Source organism: Ochotona curzoniae, unplaced genomic scaffold (assembly GCF_017591425.1).
Source record: "Ochotona curzoniae isolate NIBS_2020 unplaced genomic scaffold, NIBS_Ocur_1.0 contig_3190, whole genome shotgun sequence".
Lineage (NCBI taxonomy): Eukaryota > Metazoa > Chordata > Mammalia > Lagomorpha > Ochotonidae > Ochotona > Ochotona curzoniae.
In genome coordinates this window covers 17,663,975-17,691,012 of record NW_024465751.1, presented here as the reverse complement: position 1 = coordinate 17,691,012, position 27,038 = coordinate 17,663,975, and the positions used below count along the sequence as shown (strand labels likewise).

Below are 27,038 nucleotides of genomic sequence, written 5' to 3'. Positions count from 1 at the left end.
GGAATTATGGAAATGGAAGACAAAAAGACAAAAAAAAAAGACTTTTTTCTTTCTCTTTGTTGATTTTACCTTGCCACTCTTGCAAACTCTTGACATAAGATAACAAAAGTTGCCTTCTAGTAGCACCAAGTTTAATAACTCAGAATTTACAATCTCAGAAAAGAGATTTTCTCTTACAAAAAATCTATACCAATTGCTCCAGATCCTGAACTGATAACTACGTCAAAGTGAATTCTGATTAGCTCAACCTAAACCTTGGAGCTGTGCAGATTTAACAGCGATAAGTTTTATTAAAAAAAAAAAAAAGTTCTTAAGTCACTGGAACAAAGGGAAAAGAATGAAAGAATGCTGGGCAGATGAAAAAGCGGGTGAAGGTGAAGAAAGAAAAAAAATCCTTTGAAATTAAAATTCAGTTATAAATAAAAACAGGATGATAAGCTGTATTTTAAAAAAGCTATTTTTAAAACAGAAAATGTGTTAGCATAATTACAATTTAGTGCCTATATCCTAAAAGCATTTTTTTTACAAAAAAAAAAATGTTCAGTATTAAGTAAGAACAGATTTATAACCAGATGGACTATAGTAAAATGTTTACCTGTACTAAAAATGTCAAAACAGTCAAGATACTCAGCTTTTTATCACCTGAAAATACATGTAATTGTTATGTTGTTGAAACTATTCCATCACAGGGGTAAGATTTTTACCGCACTCTGTGTTACTGCAGTAATGCCGCATCACCACTGACGGCACACACACCCTTTGTCAGGTTAATTGACAGCAGGAAAAGGGAGGTTCTGCGCCCTGCCCCTCCCACCTCGCCTGAGCCATGCAAGTTAACTGTAGGCATGAAAAGTGCATCGTGCCCCTCCTGCCTGTTATAATTCACAAATTAGGAGAAAATGTTATTGATTGCTTTCCTCCCCACTCCTCCACCCCCTTTTTTTGAAAGGTCAAGTAACAGTAATGGAGACAGAGATCTTTTACTCACTCCCATAAGCAAATAAATACTAAATTTCTCCTAAAATACATTAAACAATTGATTGTCATGTCCAACAAGGTTTCTTTATAGAAATGGAATTCTGTTCTAGTATTAGAAAATTATCAGGGCCAGGCATGGCGGCTCAATTGGCTAATCCCCTGACTGCAAGGACTGGAATCCCAGTTTGGTAGCCAGTTCACATCCCAGCTATAACACGGGCCCTAAACCACATATTTCAATGAAAGAAAGTCTCATTCAAAAATGTATGCATTTGGGCCCGGCGCGGTGGCACAAGTGGTTAAAGGTCCTCGCCTTGCACGCCCGGGATCCCATATGGGCGCCGGTTCTAATCCCGGCAGCCCCGCTTCCCTTCCAGCTCCCTGCCTGTGGCCTGGGAAAGCAGTCAAGGACGGCCCAAAGCTTTGGGAACCTGCACCCACGTGGGAGAGCCGGAAGAGGCTCCTGGCTTCGGATCGGCATAGTATCGGCCCATTGCACTCACTTGGGGAGTGAATCATGGGACGGAAGATCTTCCTCTCTGTCTCTCCTCTCTATATATCCGCCTTTCCAATGAAAAAATAATAAAAATAAAACTTAAAAAAAAAAAATGTATGCGTTTGGGCCCAGTGCAGTAGCTCTGCAGCTAAAGTCCTCTCCTTGCACGCACTGGGATCCTGTATGGAATCCGTTTTGTGTCCCAGCAGCCCCGCTTCCCATTCTGCCCCTTACTTGTGGCCTAAGAAATCAGTAGAGGTTGGCCCAAAACCTTGGAATCCTGCACCTGCAAGGGAGACCTGGAAGAAGCTTGGTTCCTGGCTTTGGATGGGCTCAGCTCTGGCCATTGCGGTCACTTGGGGAGTGACTCAATGCATCGAAGATCTTCCTCTCTGTTTCTCCTCCTCTCTGTATATCTGACTTTCCAATAAAAATAAATTTAAAAATCTTTTTAAAATGTACGTGTGATAAAGACCTTCCAAAAGAAGCACAAATTGAAAGAATCAGTCATGTACAGCAAGCTTTACAAAGAATGCATATGAATGTACTTCACATGGAAAAAAAATCAACATTGTGGAACAAATGTGAAAGCCGAAAATCCCCTAGTAAAACAAAACAAAAAATCCCCAAAAGATATTTTTAAAAAATGAACATTACAGAAAAAAAATGACAGAATCAAGTAACTCGTTATCAGTAATACCCTTGACTATATGGAGATAATTTTTCAGCTAAAAGATACACACTAAAAGGACAAGAAAACACATTTCACTTACAAAGACACAAATAACTGACATGAAAGGAAACGATATTCCATACAACTGGAAATAAAAAGATAAGCAAGGTTAGTCATTCTTATACCAGACAAAACAAAGTACAAGAATACAAATCATTAAAACTGACAAGGATGATTATTTAATAAATAACAGATCAATTCAACAGAAAGAAATTACTATATTAAATGTATGTGCATTCAATGCTAAGGTACCTCATTTTATAAAAACAAATGTTAACACATCTAAAGAAAAGTTTAAGATCCAGGAAAATATTATTTGGGACATTTCAACATCTCACTTGCACCAACAGACAGATCAACCAGACCAAAAAATTAGCAAGGAAACAACAAAACATAAACACACCACAAATTTAAATGACCTAATAAGATACTTACAGACACTTTATCCCATAGCTGCACAACACACATTTTCATCAATGTGTGGAATACTCCCTAGAATGGAGTATATACTGGGCAGTAAAACAAGTCTCATTATATTCTTAAAATAAATCCTATCACATATCTTTTCTGGCCATAATGAAACTCAAAGTTAACAACACAGGAAACTACAAAAAAAAGTATAAATACATATAGACTAAATGATATGCTCCTGAATGAACAGTTGATCCTAGAAAAAAATCAAAAAGGGCAATAAAATCTTTTCTCAAAATTAATTAAAATGAAAACATGATATATCAAACTTATGAAAAACTAATACGGAATTAAGAGGGAAACATAGGAGCCGGTATTGGTGCATAGCAAGGTAAGCAAAAGCATGTTACGCCAGCATCCCACAAAGGCAACAGTTTGTGTCCCATCTGTTGCACTTCTGTGTCAGCTCGGTGCTAATGTCCCTGGGAGAGCAGCAGGAGATAGTCCAAGTACCTGGGCACCTTCACGCACAGGGGAGACCCAGAATAAGCTCCAGGCTCCTGGCTTTGGCCTGACCCAACTATGGCTGTGGTGGACATATGAGGAATGAAACAGACGGAAGATTCTCTTCTGTCACCCCCCTTTCTCTGTAACTCTGCCTTTCACATAGATAAATAAATATTTTAACAGAAGGACATTTTTAACAATAAGTTCCTACATTATAAAAACTTGAAATCATCTAATAAATAATTCAGCAATGTATCTCAAGAACCTAGAAATCAAAAACACACTTTAACAACAACAACAACAAAAAAACAGAGGTAAGAAACAAAACAAAATAATACTCTCACCAGAATGGCCATACTACTGAAAGCAATTTATAGTTTCAGTATGATTCCAATGAAAATTCTGAAGACAATCTTCCAAATTTCATAAATAAGTAAGTAAATAAATAAATCCATACTAAAACACAAAAGACTCCTAACATCCATAACAGTTCTAAACAATAAACATACTGTTGGAGGCATCACAATTACCAGACTCTAAGACATCCTGCTTTGCTTCTATAATCAAGGCAGCCTGCTACAGGCACAAAAATAGACATGGAACCAAACAGAATACCTAGCAATTAATCCATACATCTACAATAAACAAAACATTGAATCATGAGCTAAAATCTTTAACATTAGAAAGGACAGCATCTCCAAACATGGTGTTGGTACAATTTGAATTCCACATGCAGAGTTCGAAACAAGTCCCTTAGCTCACAGTAAACTAAGGATATAAACCTAGGATCTGAAATTATCAAATCACTGTAGAAAAATATAGGGAAAACAGTGCAATATATTGAACTAGGCAAAAACTTCTTGGATAATAAAAACAAAAGTAAATAAATATGAATGTAGCAAACTTAGAAGTACAGCAAAAAAAAAAAAAATCAAGGTGACAGAGATGCAATTAGAGAACATTTTGCGATGTGTAATAAATCAGATCCTAAAGATTATCATCACATGTGTTCTTATTTGTGGTTGTTAAATTAGAGAATATAAAAACTCTGTGGGTGTCACACCATAGAATATGGTTAAAAACATTATGGAATTACACCATGTAAGTGACAATATACTTTTATTTTACATGTTACAAAAGAAAAATGAAATGGTAGGGGGATAGTGAAGACACTTGGGGTAGAACTAATTTTTTGCTTGAATTTGGGTGTTTATGATGTGATCAGATGACCAAAAGACTAAATCATTTGTATCTGTCCACCTTGTGTATTTTTTGATTATGTATATTGTATTTCCATAAAGTGTTTTTTATTGAAATTTCAGTCATGAAAACAGCAAAGTAAAAAGTATATTTCTTTCAATTTTCTAAATCATATTAAAATCAATGCTACAAATGACCTGATTTTTACAGTGTTTCCATTTTATGAAATACAGAAATGATTTATATGAATGTTACCTATCATATGTGTTGAAGAAAGGATAGTGGGTAAAAAAAAAACAATAAATAACAGCTGGAGAGTAAATTGCAGGATAGCATACAGAAACAAAAAGGAACAGAAGACAAGTGAAAGGAGAGGAAGAACAGAGCAAACATGTGAGGAAAAGAAAGGGAAGGGATATGTGCGCTTTTAATAGCATCAAAACGTAAAAATCCAAATGCTTGACACTGTCTAAGCTAATTTTGCCTACAAATGTTGGTTTAAATATCATTGGAAGCTATCCAATTAACCTCTGAAACAGTACTGATGAGTAAAAAAAAAATCACTTCCGTTAGTAAATAAGCATTTTAAAGTAAGCTCTGGTGGACTTTTAGATTTAAACTTAACTTTGGGCCAAACACTTATAATTTTTTTTTCTTTTTAAATTCTGATCTTTAGCATATGTCCTTGATTTGGGCGAATAGTGGAATTTCCATCCCTCAGCTCCACAGTGAGGGAGACATTAAGTTAATTTTAATACATACAAATTAATGCTTCTTGGTATTTTAACAAGAGTAATCATCCATGAAACTACTCCATTTTAATATTACAGGTCATCAAACAAAGCCAGATGGCATAATCAATATTTTAAATTCTGGACATGTACTCTACCTGAAAGCTGTTTCAAAATATCAATGTCTAAATTAATACAAAGTTCAGTTAAGACTTCTAGAAACAATATGAACTCTCTTGAAGACAGCAAATGTAAAATAAAGAATTTGCAGTTATAAAAATCCTTATCTGTCATGGGATTGTAAACAAATTATCTAAACAGAAGTGCTTCAATTACTTCTACAACAGAATTATTGGTATCTATCTGTCAGAGTTCTGGAGATGGCTAAATTAGAACACACCTATGCTTCCTAAAGTGTGTAACACTAATTACCTAACTCATCAAGTATCAGTTTTTAATCCTGTACTGTTGAAGAGGTACAGTCATTAGATTATATATTTATGAATCAAAAAATCATAATGATGAATTTCTAAAAAGAGAATGTAATATCAGTTTTAGAACAGCAGAAGGATAAGAAATCTGTCTTACTGCTTTTCTTATGAATTTTAGTCCTTTTTTGTTTTGGGGGGATGTTTATTACCAATTTTTAATATATTTTATTAAATGTATTTGTTCATTGAATTATCCCATGATACAATTTCATAGACTCTGTGATTTCCCTTCCCTCATTCCCAAATCTTTATCACCTTTCCAATTTCACCGGTTTCATTATAATAGTATAGTTCTTCACAATCACTCATAAGTCCATCATTCTGCTATTTAAATATATCCTAACATTCTAGGCATGGACAGTGGCAGAGAGTTCATCTATTGAATGTCAAGATACATTCAATAGATCTATTGGCAATCCATCTTTGATTTATAGGTGGAGATGCACACGGCAGAGTATCATCGCATCTGTATGGGATAGACTCTACTACGCTTACTATACATCCCTTTAAATAAAAAGCCATAAGACAAAATCAACAACAGAGAAAAATATTAAATTTTAAACAAGATCAAGTTAAATAACACACTACTGATATATCTCTGAAGAAATAAAAAAAGATCAAAGAACTTCCGGAAGCAAATGCTGCTACTGTGTGATACAGAAGTCAGTGAGAAAATTAAGCAGAAAAACAAAAACTTATTTGTAATGAATGAAAATAGAAACAAAAATACCAATCCCCTTGATATGTAGGAAAAGCAGTATCGAAAGTGCTATTGATCTCGTATTTACCATGAAATTATATGGCAATTAAAACCATAGGTTCTTTCTTTGAAATTGAATGACTTTAGTCAGTTTGTGTGTGTTGTGCATATACACAAACATAAAAGTGTTTCCTATGACAATGTCTTAGGATAATGACAGATCAGGAATTTAGCTTAATTATTCAGTGTTCTCACACTCCTCACATTGTTTCAGCATCTCAACACTCAGTCTTTCTTTCAAAACTCCACAATATGACTTACAATATGACATTGCGTAATTAGCAAGAATGGCAGCAAACTTAAGAGTCACATTTATGTTCTGCAGTTCGTTAACAATCTAACTCTCATGTTTATTCATTCATCCACACTTTTCAGAAATAATCATTGAGTGTTCATTATAATTTAGGCATTGTGCTAGGTTCTGAGTGTAAAGCAGTACACCAGACCAGATAAAAAAAATCCTTTTCTTATCTGTAAAAAAGATCAATAATTTTTACTTCCTGCATTTCTAATGAGATTTAATGTGTCCATAGCAAAAAGGACTGAAACAAAGAATTTTCTCAGCACTTGTTAATTATTCCTTCAATGTTTCTTAGGCATTCTACAATGAAGACAAAAATATGGGCGGAAGTAGTGCAGTGTTAATGGACATCAACATGTCCACTGAAAGATGAGACAAGTATCCCTTTTCTGTTTCCTTTCTGGTTAATACGTTATTTAAATTAATGACAACATAAAAACAAGCCAACAGAACTAATGCCTTTAGTGGGCATGGCAGAGGGTGGACACCTGTACTCTTCCTTCCCAGCTGGAACATTTAATGTCACATCTTGAATTGTAATGTGGGCTAACGCATAAATCTCCTACGAATCAGGGGGACGTCGCTGCTTTTAACAAACTAAAACATGGGTAACTTCTCAAGAATCAGTGATATTTTATTCACTTCTGCTACTGTGAATAGTAATCAGCACTCTAGCATGCACATGATTAAAAATAAATGAGTCATAACTGAATAAAATATGTAAACAAATGACTATTTTATTGATTTACAGTACCTGTCATGATCTTATTGTTCAAGATAAGTACCACCCAAACAATATAGAAAAAAAAAGCTGGTAAATTGACAGACTGAAGCTAAAGTTCTAAAATTAATGTCATTTCAAGCAGGTATTTAAGCATTATTTTCCACTCCTATATAAATTATAGTCTTAGAGAAGTGATCTTCAAACCACATTCTTTGAAACCCTGATGCTAAGAAGCAATCCAAGAACTAACCTAGCCCACTGAGGGTATCAGGCTTTCTTCCCATCACTGTTTTGAGTAACCAAGGTTATTTTTTTTTATTTGAGTTTATAACAGACAATTATATTTGAAATTATTTTTCTCTTAAAACCAAGTTTCAAAAGTCAAGGTAATCAGGAAAACAACTAAACAATCAAAATATCGGGCCTGGCAGCATGGCCTAGTGGGTAGTCCTCGCCTTGAACGTGCTAGGATTCCATAGGGGCGCCAGTTCTAATCCCAGCAGCTCCACTTCCCATCCAGCTCCCTGCTTGTGGCCTGGGAAAGCAATCAAGGACAGCCCAAAGCTTTGGCCCTAAACCCATGTGGGATACCCGGAAGAATTTCCTGGATCCTGGCTTTGGATCCTGGCATAGCACCGGCCATTGCACTCACTTGGGGAGTGAATCATCAGATGGAAGATCATCCTCTCTATCTCTCCTCCGTATATCTGACTTTCCAATAAATAAATAAATCTTAAAAAAAAAAAAGAATCAAAATATCAAAGACTCAATGTCTAAATAATTTTGATTGAATCTATATTTTTAAAACTCTGGGATGAACTATCTAATACAATATATATTTTATTTGGAAATCAACATGCAGTGCTACCTACAGAAAATCAAAAAAGATTTTTAGGTCTAATCTTTAAAAGTTTTGAACAAGTGTTCCATTTGGAACTTACATGATGCTCAACTGAGTGTGTGGCAATTATGAAAATTATTTCTGTACACTGTATAAGCTATCTCCACATCAAACTTCAAAATAAGCCCTGCTTCAACTTTGAGCTACAGGTTTAAATTATGAAGAATGTAAAAATATTTTTTCACATTTAAGGAAATCATGATAAATTAAACTTTTGAGCACTGTGTTTGTTTACAGCAAATCACTTGATTGTTTACCTGAATGAATAATGACTTTGAGTAAAGAGTGCGCTAGTAAAAATACAAAGACAAGTGCAACCGAACAGGATATATTTGAACTTGGTCTTGAAGGATTGATGAGGTGCAGCTAAGTTAAAATGAGAACAGGGATCCAGATAAAAAAAAAAAATTGAATACAAAAGAAGAATAAATATTAAACGCTGTGCTGGTTCAGAAAATTATAAATGATTCGTGTTTTAGTGGTTTTCGTGTTTTAGTGGTTTGGGGGGATTTGTTTTTATTTGTGTTTTTTAAAATCATAATTTAGTGGAAAAAAAAACCACAGGATATTCTAAGGAGGTTTTATATCCCTAAAGTAATAAAAAGTTAGAGAAATATTTTAAATGGGGATATAATACTATCATCTCTCTGGTGCTGAAAGAGCAGCATTAATAACACACTGGTTAGACGGAAAGAGACAAGATGGAAAACAGGAAAAAAAAATAAGGGCAATGTTTATTTAGATCTGAAATAGTAGTGTATGAATAGTTGTGTATGAGCTTTGTGTGAGAATCATCTGCATGTTCCTTTTTTTTTTAAAGATTTATTTTTATTATTTTTTATTGGAAAGGTGGATATACAGAGAGGAGAGACTGAGAGGAAGATCTTCCGTCCGATGATTCACTCCCAAGTGAGTGCACAACGGCCAATTGCTATGCCGATCTGAAGCCAGGAGCCTCTTCCGGGTCTCCCACGCGGGTGCAGGGTCCCAAAGCTTTGGGCTGTCCTCGACTGCTTTCCCGGGCCACAGGCAGGGAGCTGGAAGGGAAGCGGGGCTGCTGGGATAGAACCAGCGCCCATATGGGATCCCAGGCATGCAAGGCAAGGACCTTAACCACTGCGCCACCGCGCCGGGCCCTGCATGTTCTTTATTTCATAATTTATTCAGTCACACAAAAATGCAAACTGTCAAGAATTATTTAAATTGCCATTAGTGAAACTGAGCAGGAAGAGAGTAAAAGTGTTAATTTACAACAGACCCCCAGTGTTTGATCCTCAGCAGAGAGCTGTGTCAATATCAGTACAACTCTCTCCCTTGCTGCTACAACCTGCTTGTGAATTTTAATAACTACCTTTCTTATTGAAGCATTGTCATTAATTATTAATAGCCTTTCTAAGTTTTAAACGGCTATAGATTTTCTGATGGGTAAGTTTCACAGAATGAAAGAAATGATTAAAACCAAAACAGCGTAAGGTTGCCACTTTCACTTTGACATGTTCACTGGGGAGGTTGGGGAAAGAGAAAAAAAAAAGGAAACACTTTCAATATCATGTCAACACTCAATTTTTTGTAACCATGTTTTATTTACTGGACATGAATTTAAATGAAGAATGATTAAATTTGAAACTACAGTCAGGCTAATGCTTTAAAATGACATTCATACAAATTTCCTGGACTATTCATATTAATAGACTACCGGCTTAAGTCAGAAGAAAGAAATAGAAAATGTGTCCTGTCTCACAGGCAGCATCGTGTACCCGTTTCAATGTGTCTGAACACAAAGCCACAACGCTATTTGAAAGTACAAACACTGATTAACAATGACTATGCAAGAAACGACGCTGTAGAGTCATAACAGCACTTTGAGCGAGAAGACAGCGAGCGGTAATCCTTACTGCAGCAGGACCAGCGAACTCTAGGCTTCTAAGTCAATCATCCTTTTCACATTTTTACTTTTTTAAGGTAGAAAACGTACTGCCATATAGTTTTTCAGTCAGAATTGCAAATTTGCATTTCTCATATTTATATTTGTATCTATATATTGACTACAATAAAATTCAACATTTCAATGATACTCATTATGCCAAAATACTTGCATCTCTTTCAAATGAACCCAGAACCAAAGACTTCTGACGTACATGTAAGTAATCAATAATATGAATCTACCTCAACACTATGATGGGTAGTAGTTATTTGTCAAATATATGACTTGTGATTTACTTCATAGAAGTTAAAAATCTTGAGATTAAGCTCATATATCTGTTGAAAAAAAAAATACTGGTAGCAACAATATTTGAAGGTTTAAATCCTTCATTGTTATATTTGTCAAATTTAAAGCTGGTAGAACCTCAAGGCTTGTTTAAGAAAATCCAGGATGACAGAAGTACGTGCGACATAAATAAAGTCAGAGAGAGCTGGGAGATGTAAATATATTTTAAAGGAAAAGTTAATTTTATATGGAGAAAACTGGAATCAACAGTTGTAGTTAAATAGGAAATGGTTTTGTTGGAGTGTACTTATGTCTGTGTCCTGGAAAGCCTTTATTTTACAGATATGATTAACCGAAAAACTTGAAAGCATTCCCTGGCGGTATTAAGATAACTATTTCCCATAGCAGTAATGCATGATTACCTTTGTAGTTAACCTTGAAGCCAACAGATCCCACACTTTCATCTGTTTGAAGGTGTAGCCACATTTGGCTACTCATGCTCACGATCAAATCCGGAACAAAGCTTCCAGTCAGCCTAAAAAAGATATGGATATGGGAAAGACTGGTTATTAAAATGACTTCTGTGTGCACATTATGAGGCAGCAAACATTTTATTTCCTAGAAAAATTACTGTCAAATAAACGTGTAAAACTATACGGTACTATAACAGAAGAGAAACCTTGTAAGTTTTATTACTTTTTAATTATTATTTTATGTGTTTAACCAGCTAGATCTTTCATACTTCTGCAACCATTTTATTAAAATTTTAGACCATCAGAGAGCCTAATACATAATTTAGAACTGAAAAGAAAAGCTCTATAAAAATCTTCAAATATTTTTAATGTCATTAATGCATCTTATTTTAAACCTCTTAATTTCCACAGACCATCATTATAAATAATTTGAAAATTATTTGGGGCCGGCATGGTGACATGGTTAGCTAATTCTTTGCTTGTGGCACTGGCATCCCATGTGAGCACCGTTTCAAGTCTCAGCTATTCCACTTCTGATCCAAGTGGCAGTTGATGGCCTATAAAAGCAACACAGTATGACCCAAGGCCTTGGGTCCCTGAATCCTTGTGGGAAATCCCAAAGAAGCTCCTTGATGGCAGTTTTGCATCTGTCCAGTTCTGGCTGTTACAGACACTGAGGAGTGAACCAGTGGATAGAAGATTTTTTTTTTTCTCTCTCTCTTTCTGTAATTCTTTCAGGCAAAATAAATATTTTTAAAGAGAAGCATTCAAGTACTGCACAAAAGAACAAAGCTGTAAGAGATATCCATGTTTGCTAATTTGACATGCATAGCTGAGTCTATGTATACTTTGATAATCTTTCATTCAGTAATGTATTTTTCTGAGCATAACAAGGGAAATTACTTTGTGTTTCCTCTGAAATTAATAATATTGTAGTCACATATTTGAACTGAAGCCAAGGGTCATGCAAAGGATGTAAGCAGATGAGCAATTGAGGCCTTGGGGGAAAATGCTGACATGAAAACAGACAGGAAAATGATTAATTCATTGCAATGAAAATGTTTAAATCAACAGAATATTCTAAATTACAGACTAAATTATTGTAGGTGTTCCTATTTGATTTTTAAAATCACAAGGGTACCTGGAGTATTATGTCAAGGGGAAAAGTAAAATGTGTCCTTTTATAATAAATAAATAAACAGGAAAGAAACAAGGTCACGCTAACAAAAATTTTTAAGTCTTAAAGAATGGCTTGCACCGCAATTTGACCAGCAGAGGGCAGCATGGATGACCATATCCTTGAAGGATCACAAAAAAATAACCTCTTACTAAAAACTGGAAAAATGACATCAGAAAACTGCATTAGCAGTATGGCTGGGATGCGTTACTACAGCGTGATGTTACAGAATTTTTGGGACTGAATTACCAAAAGCCTAGTCATGTTATTTGAATTATAAAAATCATTGAATATTTGAATTATTGAGCTAAGCCTTACAGTGTGAAAAAGTGTGATACTGAGCTACTATAAAACATTATGAAACATGTTAGGGCCTTGGGGTTGGGGGCAAAAGCAGCTCCCAACAGTGTGGCGGCTGTGGGGGGGGTGCCTCTGCCTGGCTGGGCCCAATGCTGGGGACTTAGGCCAAAGCCACTGCCAAAAGGCAGTGACCAAGTCCTTGGCTTTGGGCCAGGCTCTGTCTGCTGGCCGCCCAGCGGCAAACTCTGGGGTTTTTAGGATATGTAATTGCTGTCTAGGGACACCTATGTATAATGCCAGTGTTGGTACAGGTGAGAGATGAATTCTAGGTGATTCCCAGTAACTGGGTCATGAAACTCTCGGGCAAGCGTCGGGACTGAGACATGATGGTTTGAAGGGGAGTGTCCATATTGGGGCAAATGCACTGTGCCGGACCCTGTACTGGCAAGCACACACAAGAATTAGGTCTGAGATCACCTCAGACAAAGTTTCTTTGGAGATCCCTCCAACTGAACTGCTGATTTCAGAACCCCAACCATGAAGAGATTATGTCAGTCAGTGGGTTCTGAATAGATTTCATCGCAATTGGAAAGGCGAGAGTGGCAGCAATTCAGAATTGCTGAATTATCAAAACCCTTGGAGAGTGCCTCACCAGGGACTTGGGATGGGTGGGAGGCTGGGTGGGGCTTTTCCCTTTGTGTCTCCCTTGACTCCAGATACAGGGGGAAAAATGATGTTAGTGTGTAAACAATGGTATCACGCACTTTTTGTAGCCCTTGACCCTTTGTATCTTAATCAACTAAGTAAAATTATTTAAAAATATATCACGGGAAATTATATACTTTCTCTGTAAAGGGAAACTAAAAATTATTAGAAGATAAAGCATATATATATATGTATATATATATATACATGCAATGCATACAGACATGATTCACATTATAATTGAACATCTTTAGATTTTTGTAACATGAAATTTTAGTAGTGAGTTTAGGTAGTCCTTGGAGCTACAAAAGAGAGATGGATGTAGGTTTATGGACAAATAAAAGGATTTGAATTCAAAGACATTACTAAAAGCAAAATAAATCTATTACCAAATGGGAAAGAGCTTAACGGTACAGGAGTTGTATCAGCTAGAGAATATATGGCGACAATCTATCTCAGTAAATACTAATAGCTTGTTTTTTTCTGGGAAATTTAATCATTCCTCTGCATTACATATTTTACATTATTGTTATCAGCCCTGAAGGGTTCAACCAGCACTCAGTTTCTAGAATATTTCATCAGTTTATAAGGAACAATTAGTAGATCCACAATAATGTTCCCTTGCTTCACCATTCTCCTATTGGCCTTGATTTTATTTAGGTTTTACATCAGTGCTGATGTAAAGGCAGAGATAAATCCAAACAGATAGATTAATAAATACATAAATACATAAATAAGCAATTGCTGATATTGAAAAGATTAATACAGTACCCTTTCCACTCCCTCTGCCATCTCTTTTCAGTGTTTTCTCTAGAAAATTTGAAATTGAAAATTTGAAATGATAAGTTGCATGTTAAGTCCTTCAAAATCCTAATCTTACTCTTGTTTATTTTTCATTTTAGGAATTATTTTCTTGAAGACTTTTGAAACATTCTCTTTTAAGTATTAAGTAGGACACTGCATCATCTTCTCATTTCAAGAGTGTTTAAGCCTAGGCATGTTGCTCCATGATTTCTCACTTGTGATAAACATATAATATATAATATGTATATATGTTTTTAAAAACATTTCTTTTTTCAAAAGGCTTTATTTGAAATTAAAAATCACACATACCAAGAAGGGAATACATACATACACACACACACATATTTAGAGAGAGAGATCCCAACTATCAGTTTAATCCCTAAATGTATCAAACAGCTGCTATTGGGTCAGGCCAAAGCCAGAAGCCTGGAACTCCATCTGAATGTCCCATGTGGGTTCCCAGCAGCCAAAGTAATTTATTCCTCTTTTGCTGCTTGTCAAGCACATGACAGAGAGCTAGATCCGAAGCAGAGCAGCGAGACTCAACGCTAGTACTTTGATATGGGAAACTGACACCACAGGAGGAGCAGCTTAACCCACTGCACTGCTATGCCACAAGGTCTAATTTTTCCTTTTGATAAGAACATACACCATATCTGCTAGGGATGGACAAGATTTACTTCTCTTTTTTCCTTAAATTTCTGTTTTTAAATTTCTTTAACAGACTGAGTGTTATGCGGATCATAGTTGGGTTTCATTTTTATTCACCAAGAAAAACAGTAATTGCATTCTACATGTTGTGAAGAGCTCAGCTTTCTGAAGATTGTATTCTTTTTAAAAATATTAATTTTGTTGGAAAGGTGGAGTTATAGTGGGAGAAGGAAATACAGAGAGCTCTTCCATCTGCTGGTTCACATTACTCAGTGGCCGTCATAGCCCAAGCAAAGCTGGTCCAAAACTAGGATCCAGAAATCGCTTCTAGGTTAACCACATAGGCGCAGTCATCCTCTGCTCCTTTCCTAGGCCATTAGCAGGAAGCTGGAATGGAAGTGGAACAGCTAGGACTTGCTTCAAAGCAGCACACATGCTCGAGTTGCAGGCAGAGGCTTAGTCCACTATATCATCATGTCAGCCCCTGAAAATTGTATGTATGTATGAGTGTGTGTGTGTGTGTTTATGTATGTATTGGAAAGGCAGATTTACAGAGAGAAAGAGAGCAAAGAAAGAACCGTCTGCTGGTTCACTCCCCATGTGGCCACAATGGCTGGAACTGAAACAATCTGAAGCCAGGAGCCAAGAGCCAAGAGCCTGCTCCAGGTATCCAACATGGGTGCAGGCTCCCAAGGCTTTGGACTATGCTCTATTGCCTTCTCAGATCACAAGCAGGGAGCTGAATGGGAACTGGAGCAGCTGGGACATACACCGGCGCCCATACGTGATCCCAGCGGTTGCCAAGGCAGGGATTTAGCCACTAGGCTACCTCACCAAGCCAAATTTTGTTCTTAATTATATTTTCCTAATTATGTGTTTATGAGAAAGGGATAAAAATGGCAGTTTCTGGATGGAGTGGACAAACATACAGAGGTCATATGAGACGCTGAATCATAAATTCTTCCTTTTAGTATTGATTTTCTGGAATGGTAGCTGGATGAATAACTTAGCATTGCTTTCTCTGGTAAATACTAGTGATAATTATTCTGCAATTTCCTAGAAACGTCTTCTTACTTTCCATCTGGTAGAACATCAACACAGGTGGTTGGAATTTGAGTCCGCCTTCCACTTGTTTGTTTCCTCCTGTGGTTCCCCACACAGAGAAGTCCAGACTGAGCAACAGATTTTCTTACTTTTCCCTTGAATCTTCTGTGCACTTGCGGAGAGACACTTTGGGCAAATTAAAAACTAACATATTCTACACTCCATATGGAGTGCTTATGGAACTTCCTGCAAAAAAGGGCATCAGACTACTCTGTAACTTCTAAAGAAAAGGGGTTGATAGAGTGGCAATCTAAATTTCCTAAACCAAAACCAACCAACTAATCACTTTGTGACCTCGCAATAATGACACTGGCTTAATTTGAGTTGAAAGAGCACATGGAAAGCATAAGCAATGGCTTATGCCAAGCAATATACTTCATCAAACAATCTACTTGAAAGAATAAACATAGTTATAAAAGAAAGAGAACATATGCTTTTTGGAGGGACACTCATCCTACAATACTAATATTACCACAGTTCCAGCATGGAAGGATAGCACATTTGATAAAGGAAACTTATATAGGAAATCTTTAAAATAAATTGATAAATACAGGTGTCAGTCCATTATTGCTATAATTACTAACTCTAGAACATTTTAAAAAGATTTGTTTTTATTTGAAAGGCAGATTTACACAGAGAAGGAGATACAGAGAGAAAGAACTTCCATTCTCTGGGTTTCACTCCCCAAGTGGCAACAATGGGTGGAGCTGAACTGATGTGAAACCAGGAGCCAAGAGCTTCTGGGTCTTCCACATGATCACAGGTTCCCAAGGCTTTGGCCCATCCTCAATGGTTTTCCCCAGCCACAACTAGGGAGCTGGATACAAAAGGGAGCAACCAGGACATGATCTAGAACCCATATGGGACCTGGTGCATGTAAAAAATTGAGGTACTGAGTCATCATTCCTGGCTCAACTCTAGAAGTTTTACTGCCTGAGTATCATCTTCCGCAAAGTGTAGCTTCAATTTATCTATGATCAATCTTTTTTTTTTCCTATGATGAATAATTTTAAATTCTTGATCACCTTCTGCTGCTTTTTCAAGCAGGCAGTCAGATCTGAAGCAAAGCAGTTAGGATTGAGACTGGTACTCTGATTTGGATGCTGACATCTGTGAGGAAGCTTACCCCTTGTTTGATATTCATTTAAATATAAATATAATATAAATATAACTATGTCCAGTATCCATGATAAGGGTTCCTTAACACTTTCTGCATACTAGGAAATCAAGTTATCCTTCCTGTCTGGCTATGACTGCCCATGAACCAATCTGTCTGTCTTTACTTTCTCATCTCCCCATTCTCTGGTAACCACTATTGTTTCTCCTTTTCCGTGTTTAGATTTTTCCAGACTGCCCATATTACTGGGACCATGCAGTAACTGTAAGACATAGTTTTTAGACAAGATTTAGCCCTTACATTTAGTCAATTGACTTATTTGTATAGTGCACATGTTGTTACAGCAATCATAAGGGTAAAAGAGAAGGTGGTCTCAGGCTATGAAGAACAGATTCAAATCTCCAAAACTAGGAGTTGAGCAAGCTTCTTTGTTCCCTTCATAACTATGTTGTCTCACTTATTTCACCAGAGCAACAAAAAGCCAACTACCATACTAACTACACAGACAGACACTATATTTATACATATATTTATATTTATATTTATTTATATTTATATATCTGTCCCTATGGAGCTCTAAGAATTTTTAAAAAGCCTGATGTATCACAATCATGATTATCTAGGTAACAGAGTTTAAACTTTGCCCATCTAAAAGATGAAAACAACCAAAACCTATTTAAAAATTAGCTTTTTCTCAGATTTTAAAGTACATGTGGTAATTTTTCCTAACCAATATTATCATCAACTTGATGGCACATGTACTTCATAGAATTAATGCCTGAAGATGGAAAGAGATTGTATGTGTTCATGGTACATGTGATGTCTGAATGTTCTTAAATTGTTCCTTCTTAAAATGTCAATATTCACTCAGTGATACAGTCTCTCTCAATGTGCAATTTTCACTTTGGGAATAGTAAAGCATAGTGAATCACTTGGTATCATTTTATTTCCACTATCATCCAGTAACTATTCAAACATTGACAGATCACTAATAGATGGGTAAAAATGATCTGACCATCCCCACTAGCTTTTCCAGAATTCAAGGAAATGTATTATCGTTTTCTTGGAAAAAGATCTAGACAGAAAACCTCTGCCAGAGAATGTTTCCCCTTCCTAATTTCACTGAATCCACTGAGAACCTTGTTAAATACTTTAAAGAGTTTCTTGTTTTCTTGGAATCTCTGAGACATAAAGTCGCAAGGACCTGCTAGAAGAAATCTATCACCCGTATTGATTGGGGAAGTTGGTCAACTTAGAAGTGTTCCAGGGCAAAGATGGGCTTTGCCTGTACTAAAGAGATGCTTGTGGATGCCACTTATCATTTATGTGGCTATTGAATTGGAATAACAATATAGATGCATGCTTGTCATACAGACACATTACCCCAGTAGGATTGGCCATTGGCTTCTAATATGCACTGGAAATTTAAACTGTTGATATTTGCCAGAATTCAGTTGAAGAAAAGAGCTATTTTAGCAAAATTATATTTCATGTAGATTGCCCATGTGTTATTTTTATAGCAGTGTTACTGTATCTTCCTTAAGAATTATTTGCCTTAAGAATTTGTGAACACTCATATATGTCCAAACACTTTAATGTTGCACATTCAGTGAGTAAGATGGCCTCAACAGTCCCTTATTTAAACAAACTTTCAAAATCTGTAAGGCTTATTTTTTTTCTGACTGAGAATCTAGCTCTCCCCTTTTTTTTTTTTTTTTTTTAGCATTTACTTCAGAAAATTTGTGATTGTAAATTAGTCCCAAGACTTTCTGAGTTACAGATATGAGGAAAATTTAAAGTGTTCATAAAAAAGGTGATTGATATGAATGATTCCCTGCAGGTTTTATCTTTAATATCATCTCATCCTTTCTCAAAATGAGTTATTTTGTAAACTGCTTATTTCTTTGGGGTATTGTTCATGAACTGTTTATGTTTCATAAAGCATCAGTGATTTCCACACTGTCTCTCCGAAGTTTCACCATTACTATGATGTTCTTTCCTCAAATTTAAAAGAACTCATGTTACTCTTTTAGCAACCCTTTTTCAGATTGATGTCTTACTATTTTTGGTGCACCAAACTAGAGTCTGTCCAGACACTGTATATTAGTGTGAGAAAGCTTTGGTTCATCTACTCCATGGAATATTACTCAGCTATTAAAAAAAACAAAATGCAGTTCTTTGTGGCTAAATGGGCCCAACTGGAAACTATAATGCTAAGGGAAATGAGCGAATCCCAAAAGGTTAGATACCACATGTTTGCCTTGATTTAACCTGTAATTTTTTTGTTTGGTTGTTTGTTATTTTTTGAACCTGTCATTGATACTGTCTCAGCCCAGATGTTTCGAAGAATGGAAATTGCATTATTTTTAACATATTGTTTACCCAATACTATGTCAATTAATTCCGTAATGTTGTATATTGATACTGAGATTTTGTTGGGGCTTTTAACTGACCGGATCTTTACTCTGTTAGCCCTACCTTCAGACCAGAGAAGGTCTCCCCAAGAGGCCACTGAACTTATCTGGACAATAAGACACTGAACTTTAAGCTAGGCATGTGTTTGCAAGGAATGAATCTCAACTGAACTTGAACTATGGTTATGCAACAAGGAGGAGGAATCCACCATGGGGGGAGGGGTGGGGGGAGTCCCCAGCGCCTATAAAACTGTACCACATAATACAATGTAAACAACAATAAAAAAAATAAAAAATAAAATAAATAAATAAATAAAAATAAAAAAACCTGAGATTCATACTTTTCATATTACATATATTCAATCAATCCTTTAAACAATTAGTACATACAAAAGTAAGATGATGTCTCGCTAGAGATCATGGGAGCTATTCTTTTGAATTACAAAAATTAAAGGGCTTAGAATTTTTCAGTATCCTATTGTGATACTAGATAATAACTGTGAAAAAGGTTGTGTTTTCTACCTTCAAAAGAACTTTAGAATATGATGAGTGGACATAATGTTTTATATATATATATAAAACATTCATATTCATGTATTTTTATTGGAAAGGCAGATATACAGAGAGGAGAGACATTGAAGAAGATCTTCTGTCAGATGACTTATGATCCAAGTGAAAGCAATGGCAGAAACTGTGCTGATCCAAAGCAAGAAGCCATGAGCTTCTTCTGTGTCTGTCATACGGGTACAGAGTCCCAAGGCTTTGGGCCATCCTCAACTGCTTTCCCAGGCCACAGGCAGGGAGCTGGATGGGAAGTGGGGTGCCGGGATTAGAACCAGTGGCCACATGGGATCCTAGTGTGTGGGAGGTGAGAACTTTAACTGCTACGCTATCATGCTGGGCCCTGGACAGAACCATATTTTTACAAATGCAAAAATAGTTTATAAAAATTAAGAAGAAAAAAGATATTTTGGCTCTCTAAGAAAAATTGCTAGTTAAAACCTCAAATTATCAGAATATATTTCTAGTTGTTCCTTAGGCTTAAACTTAGTAAATTTTATAAGGAAATATAAAACAATATTATTCAAGTATATCATTACATAGTAAACACACTACAGATATCATGATAGTTTTTTTTAATTGGTATATGATTCAAGGATAACTTTAGTCCATATGCAGTAACCATTCATTACTGTTAGACTCATTGGTTCTTCTGCTGTTAATACACTGGGTTTATTAACCTAAGTATTATACAGCTTATCATTGTATTGTTTCATATTTTACTATGGATTTGCTTTATATTTCACACTGCCCAGAATAAAAACAGCAATAGGAAATAGTGACAATTATACTGTCATTATGAAATAGAGAAAAAGGAAAACTATTTAAGTACAAATGAAAACATTAGTTTTATTTTCCTGGTGCAATAGACATTAATACAACTCTCCCAAAAGCGACTTAACTTTAACATTTTCTTTCAAATGCTTGAACATAATTTTTTCTTACACTTTATATATGTGTATATACATACATATAAATTACACATATATATTATGTGTGTATATATGTATATATGGATGTTATTGGTGTATATATTATATTTACATGTGTTTATGTAATTGTTCAATAAGCTAAATGAATTCCATACCAACTTTGCTGCACAAAATCACTCCACTGGAGGCTTTGGGGTCTTCAAGTCATGGTATAAGGTGTCTTAGATAATTCTTACAGCATTATCAAGACTATTTAAAGAGTTTTAATTTGTATCAGGTACATCTTTTGAACCTACCAATTACATCTTTTATACTTCTTTAATACATGTTTATTTACAGATTGAATCAACTCAGTGCTCTTAATGCACCCTAATCTTCCTAGTCCTTCAACAATAGAATAAGAGCAGAAAAGCCCAAATGAATGCAATCAGAAATCTTCCTAAAGCACTGAAATAGAGTATGAAAAGAAAACAAGATCTATTAAAAATCACTTAGGCAAAATACCTTTCGTTTTTGGTAATCACTCAATACACGTGGGTGTATCCATTAGGGGAAACAACTATAGTACCGTGTTCCATCATGTTTTTGTTTCATTCAAGTAAGTAACTTTGGCTTTTGATGGAGAACACTGAACATTCTTTGCCCTCATGCAGCACTATCAAATGATGCACATATTCACTTTGGAGTATATACAATTCACCATGGATGATTACTGCCAGGAAAAGCAGTTTCAAAGTAACCCTGAATCAGAACATCCAAACAATGCAGAAAGTGGATCAGCATGCTAGAAGGGTAAATATCGAGTTTTTAAAATGATGAAATTATATAAATGTTAGCTCATTTAGATGAGTAGCCAGTAATTGTGACATTTACTTCCCATATGGACATAAGCTTTCAGAAATACTAATGCATTGACTAATTTAAGAGCATATGTATATGAAGCTAATTATCATGATTTTTTGTCTTTATTAATAGTAGACTTACATACTGAGATGTAGTCATAGAAAATTGAATTTATCTAAGAATGCAGCACATGAAGTAGCTAGTCAAAGTACAAGACTCAATGAATTCTAAGCAAAAATAATAATCTATTGATAAGCTTTATGAAAAAATATTTTCCATCTATCAAAACCGAATGTTACTCATTAAAATATCAAAATAAGTGAAAAAATTTGAGCAAATCATAGTAGCACAGAAATAACAAATATGTGTAGGAATTTTTATACAAAGAAGAGTTCCTAAGAAGAGTGTTGCTGGCTGATACTAACATGTGTCTGAAAATCAGATTTTCCATTGTGCTAACTTTTTAAAAGAAATCAGACTTTTCAAAAAACAGAATAAAGTATGTTTGGAAAGTTCCACCCAACACGTTTCATGTTCTACAAGATGCTTTTTCAAGTTAGATGCCACCAGTGCATATTCACAAAATTTCTAGAAATAGTGTAAGGCTACAAAGTGATTTTCAACCCTTCATTTTGCAATTTTGCACTTAATCTTTACAGTATTAAAAAGAACACAGTAGTGCTTGTGTGAGAAAGCTTACCACTGGCCTGAAAGGATATCTTTCTAATCCTCGCAGTCTTCTGCTCTCCCAATGAGATTACTGAACCAATACTCAGCATTTTCTCCATGAATATGCAATGAGACGCTAGAGTACCTGTACTTATGTTACTGCTATATCTCTCCAATAAATTACATACATCCCCTTGTCAGTCAGACGAATCTAGATGTAAGTGTGAACATAGCACTTGGAAAATAGTCTGTGAAAGGTTAAAATAGTTATTTTGACAGTCCTTGAAAGATGATAGTGTGACAGCTCAAATATATCACCTGGATTAACAATAAATGGCCAAGTTCATGTTCTAACATCCATTGACACTGGTATTAAACCATCATGAAGTTGTCAGAAATGAAAAAGGATCTTTCAAAGTTGAAAAAAGAATGACCTCATGTAACTCCATCAGAATGAAAATGAGTAAGGCACAGATATGGAGTGAAAGAGTCAGAGAATATAAAAAGGGAATTGATATGATGTAACAAATAACAGAAGCAATGTGCATCTGAACTGTGAGTTTAAACTGGCAAGTCAAATTTATTTCAGGTATCTTTAATAAACACATAGAGAAACACATCACTAGACATGCTATCTAATTATAGTGCTCTTATCCCTTATTAAATAATTTCATTGCTGCAGCTAATAAGAAAATTTCTTTGGAGTCAAAGCCTCAAGATGAGTAACTATAGCACACTTTAATTATTTTGAAGTCACTGAAGTATAAAGCAACACACTTCAAGCTTCACGAAAAATAATTCTTTATAAAAATTTTATTAGGGCCCAGTGTAATAGCATAGAGCAGGTTCGATGTCCTCGCCTCGAACCTACCAGGATCCCATGTGGGTGCTGGTTCTAATCCCGGCAGCCCTACTTCCCATCTAGCTCCCTATTTGTGGCCCACCAAAGCAGTCAAGGACAGCCCAAAGCCTTAGGAACCTGCAACAGCATGGGAGATCCTGGCTCCTGGCTCCTGGCTCCTGGGAGAAGAATCCCTAGCCCCTGGCTTTGGATTGGCTCAAACCAGGCTGGTTTGGCCACTTGGGGAGTGAGTCAGCAGACAGAACATCTTTCTGCATCTCCTTTCTGTTAACCTGCCTTTCCAATAAAAATAAATACATCTCAAAAAAAAAAAAAACAAAAAAAAAGAACTCAGAAATATTTTTGCCCCTAAAAGCAAGCCTCTCGAACATGTATGAGGCTCAAGAAAACATGAAAGAAAAACCAAAAAGATACCTTCGATGAATAAACATACTGCTAATTAAAATGTTTAAATGAAGGACAATTTCATGTAAAATTTTTTCTAAGTATAGCTTTCAAACACATCTAGAAAAGTTATATAGCTAACTCATCTATATAACTTATCTATAACTGCAAAGTTATATAGATAATCCTGTTTCTACATGTGGGCAAGATGGACTTGCTCCTTGATTTTTATCCCCTGGAGAGATCCTGCTCTCCCTTTCTTCCACGTTAGCATTGCTCATGCCTGTGCCTGCATGGTGGGAACCTGCACCTCTCATATATTTTCAAGTAAAACTCCAGAACATATAAATAGAGGAATTGGGAGTAACCTTCAAAATTGCTATAGAAATTTGAAAGATTAATTCTATATTGAGTGAATTTCACAATTTATAAAAGTGGCAAATTTCTATCTATTCATGTTTTATACCATTTTTTCTTTTAGGATTCTTTTTTCTTTCACATTACACAAATACCAGTTCAAAACAAATTGGAACTAAAATACATTTCTTTCACTTCTTTGCTTGAGAGGTACTATTAGGGAACACACTAGAATGCATGTCCCTGGAATTCCTAGTTGCTAAGATAGCATGAGTCTCCTTTCTAACGCCACATGGCCAGGTAGTCCCACACACACCCCTCCTGTGAACTTCAAGGCCACATGGGCTACACACAGGGCAATGTAAACATGGTTAGTGTCCAAGCTGAGGTGTCCACCTATGTGATGCAGAATGTATCTGAGCCTGAAACAGGAAGTTGGTCTGTGCAGCCTGGAGATCCAGCTTGACTTTGTAATGTCTTCAAACATCAAAAAAGAAAAAGAAAAGTAAAAAACGTAGCATTTCAGATCAATATAAAAGTACATTTGATGAGATAAGATGGTGAGGCTGGTTATGTTTAACAGTTATCGATTTGATAAATAATTCATAAGAAATAAATAGATACTTGATGTGTGACTTTTAATGTACACTTTTTGCTCTATCCTTTGCAAATCCATGGGTAGGGTTGCCACTGAAAAAATTAAACTTACTAACAAAGATAAATCAGCTCCAGTCGCGCAATTGGTTAGCGCGTGGTACTTATATGACTGTGCAGGAGGAACAAAGCTAAGTCAGTTTCATTCAAGGTTGCATCAGCTTCTTTTGTGGATAAATGTCCAGTAAGATCTCTTATCAAAGTGCCTTAGAGTTCAAAGCAAGTTTTGATCTAATTCAAAGTCTATGAAATCTCTGTTACCTGGTTAGCCAGCTTATATTTGAAGATGTCTATAAGGTGGCATGAGCAAGTTCTGTTCAGTTATTCAAATATATGATTGATATTTTCAAAATGAATCTGTCTTTTGAGAGAGAAAAATAAGCTTGAGAAACATATACTAAAGACAGAAATACTGAAGGTTACAAGTCAACAATGTTTTACAAAATTATTGTAACTTGGGCCCGGAAGCGTCGCCTAGCGGCTAATGTCCTCGCCTTGAACACTTTGGGATCCCATATGGGCACTGGTCCTAATCCTGGCAGCTCCACCTCCCATCCAGCTCCCTGCTTGTGGCCTGGGAAAGCAGCTGAGGATGGCCCAAAGCCTTGGGACCCTGCACCTGAGTGGGAGACCCAGAAGAAGTTCCTGGATCCTGGCTCCAGATCAGCACAGCACCGGCCGTTGTGCTTACTTGGGGAGTGATTCATCAGACGGAAGATCTTCCTCTCTATCTCTCCTCCTCTCTGTATATCTGACTTTGCAATAAATAAATAAATCTTTAAAAAAAAAAACAAAATTACTGTAACTCCCCAGAATGAGAACTATATAATAAATAATGAATCACATGTGCTCTACAAACCAAGGACTATCTGACAACAGCAAAATGAAATTAGAAGAGATTTAATACTGTTTTACTCTAATAGGAGCAGAAAAGAAATGTGTATTCCATATTATAAATAATGCCACTCTTGTTTGACCTTTACTTAAGAAATAAGGATACCTCCCAGTAACATGTTCATTCTTTTCTTTGGTCCTTTATTGTCCATCCAAATTTGACACTGCCTTTCTCAAAATATCATTTGTAGGCTTATTATTTTCAGTTCATTACCCATGCATTTACTATGTGTTATTGATCTCATTAATTTAAGTATAAAATTTTTAATATTCATATCTCTCTGGCCTCTAATACAGGAAGGAATACGGGGTGTCATATGTACTTAATAATAGATATTTTTAAAAGAATGATGAAAACATTAACAAAACTTCATTTTTTGAAGCAATTGAATGAGAATATTTGGAGTTTTAAAACTATGAGATTTGAAGAAAGTGGATTGCAGCATGCACATATAGTTGCTTAAGGTAGAGTTTTGTTTTTGTATAATCAATAATTACATTTTATATATAAAGACCTAAAAATATAGAGGTATTATCTAGAAATTATCTGAAACAGTATAGGAAACATTTCTGTCATACTTTCATTATAAATTTTGAGAAGTAAACACAAAAAGACACAACCCTGTGTGTGCTAACCTTCACCGTGTGAAGCAGCAGGTGATGGTTTAAGCACCTGAGTCCCCATCACCCACAAGAGAGACATCTGAATAGACTTCTGGGCTCTAGATTTCGGCATGGTCCAACTTTGATTATTGTGGTTACTCGGAAAGTTATTCCATATATTGTAAATTTCTAGGTTTTTATGTATCAGTATATATGTATCTATATATCTTGCATCTTCCCCCTACCTCTCAAACACTTAAAATGAATGAATGAGTACAGCTGCGTGTCTATGGATTGCTAGCCTTCAACTGTTGGAACACATTCAATTATTTCCCCTTAGTTCTCCCACACTTCCACCCACATGGGAGACCTGGATAAATCTCTGGCTACTGGCTTCTACCTGGCCCAGTCCTGGTGGTTACAGTCATCTGAAGAGTGAACCACTACATGTAAGATAACTCTCTCTCTCTCTTTCTCTCTCTCTTTCGTCTTTACTTGTAATTCTTTCAAATAAACTAGCAAGTCTTTCACAAAATAAAATATAAAAAACACTATTCGATAATATCGATAAAACATTTTTAATGCTTGTATCAGCTCTTTGCTAATTTCTAATATAATCTTAAATATAATGAAAACAGATATAAATTCAAGAAGATATTAAGTAGGAACAGTGCAGTATTTCTAGAAGACATCAACAGAATGTGATAATGCCAGGCTCAATACAATGTCAAAATGCTGATAATTTTTAAGCCTTGAAGTATTAGAAACTGAAGTTCAACTTCTGTGTTACAGCAGAGCCCATCAGAGAGAAGTGACAGTGCAAGTGTTTGGTCTCTGGCCTACCATGTGGGACTCCTGAGTTAAGTTTCTGATTCCTTACTTTGGGCATTTTTGAAGAGAACCAAGAAATGAGATCTCTATCTGCCTCCTCTGTGCTTCTAAAATAAATAAACATAAACTATAAAATCAGTTCATGAGGAAAGTGATAAATGCAGATGTTTTGTTTTATTTATCTTTCCTGGAATGATAATCATCCACATACATAATATTGGAATCTATGATACACTGGTAGTTACTATGAGCTTAAAATTA

At 35.7% G+C, this 27,038-nt stretch overlaps 1 protein-coding gene across 3 annotated transcripts in view; it reads right to left on the bottom strand.

Moving 5' to 3' along the window:
- Positions 1-27,038, bottom strand: part of CSMD3 (CUB and Sushi multiple domains 3) — an 873,364-nt gene that overhangs the window by 439,340 nt on the left and 406,986 nt on the right. For all 3 annotated transcript variants that reach the window (XM_040979396.1, XM_040979397.1, XM_040979398.1), the window contains one exon: positions 10,865-10,977. In XM_040979396.1, coding sequence (XP_040835330.1) covers positions 10,865-10,977 — 113 coding nt within the window. The remainder of the gene's footprint in view (positions 1-10,864; positions 10,978-27,038) is intronic.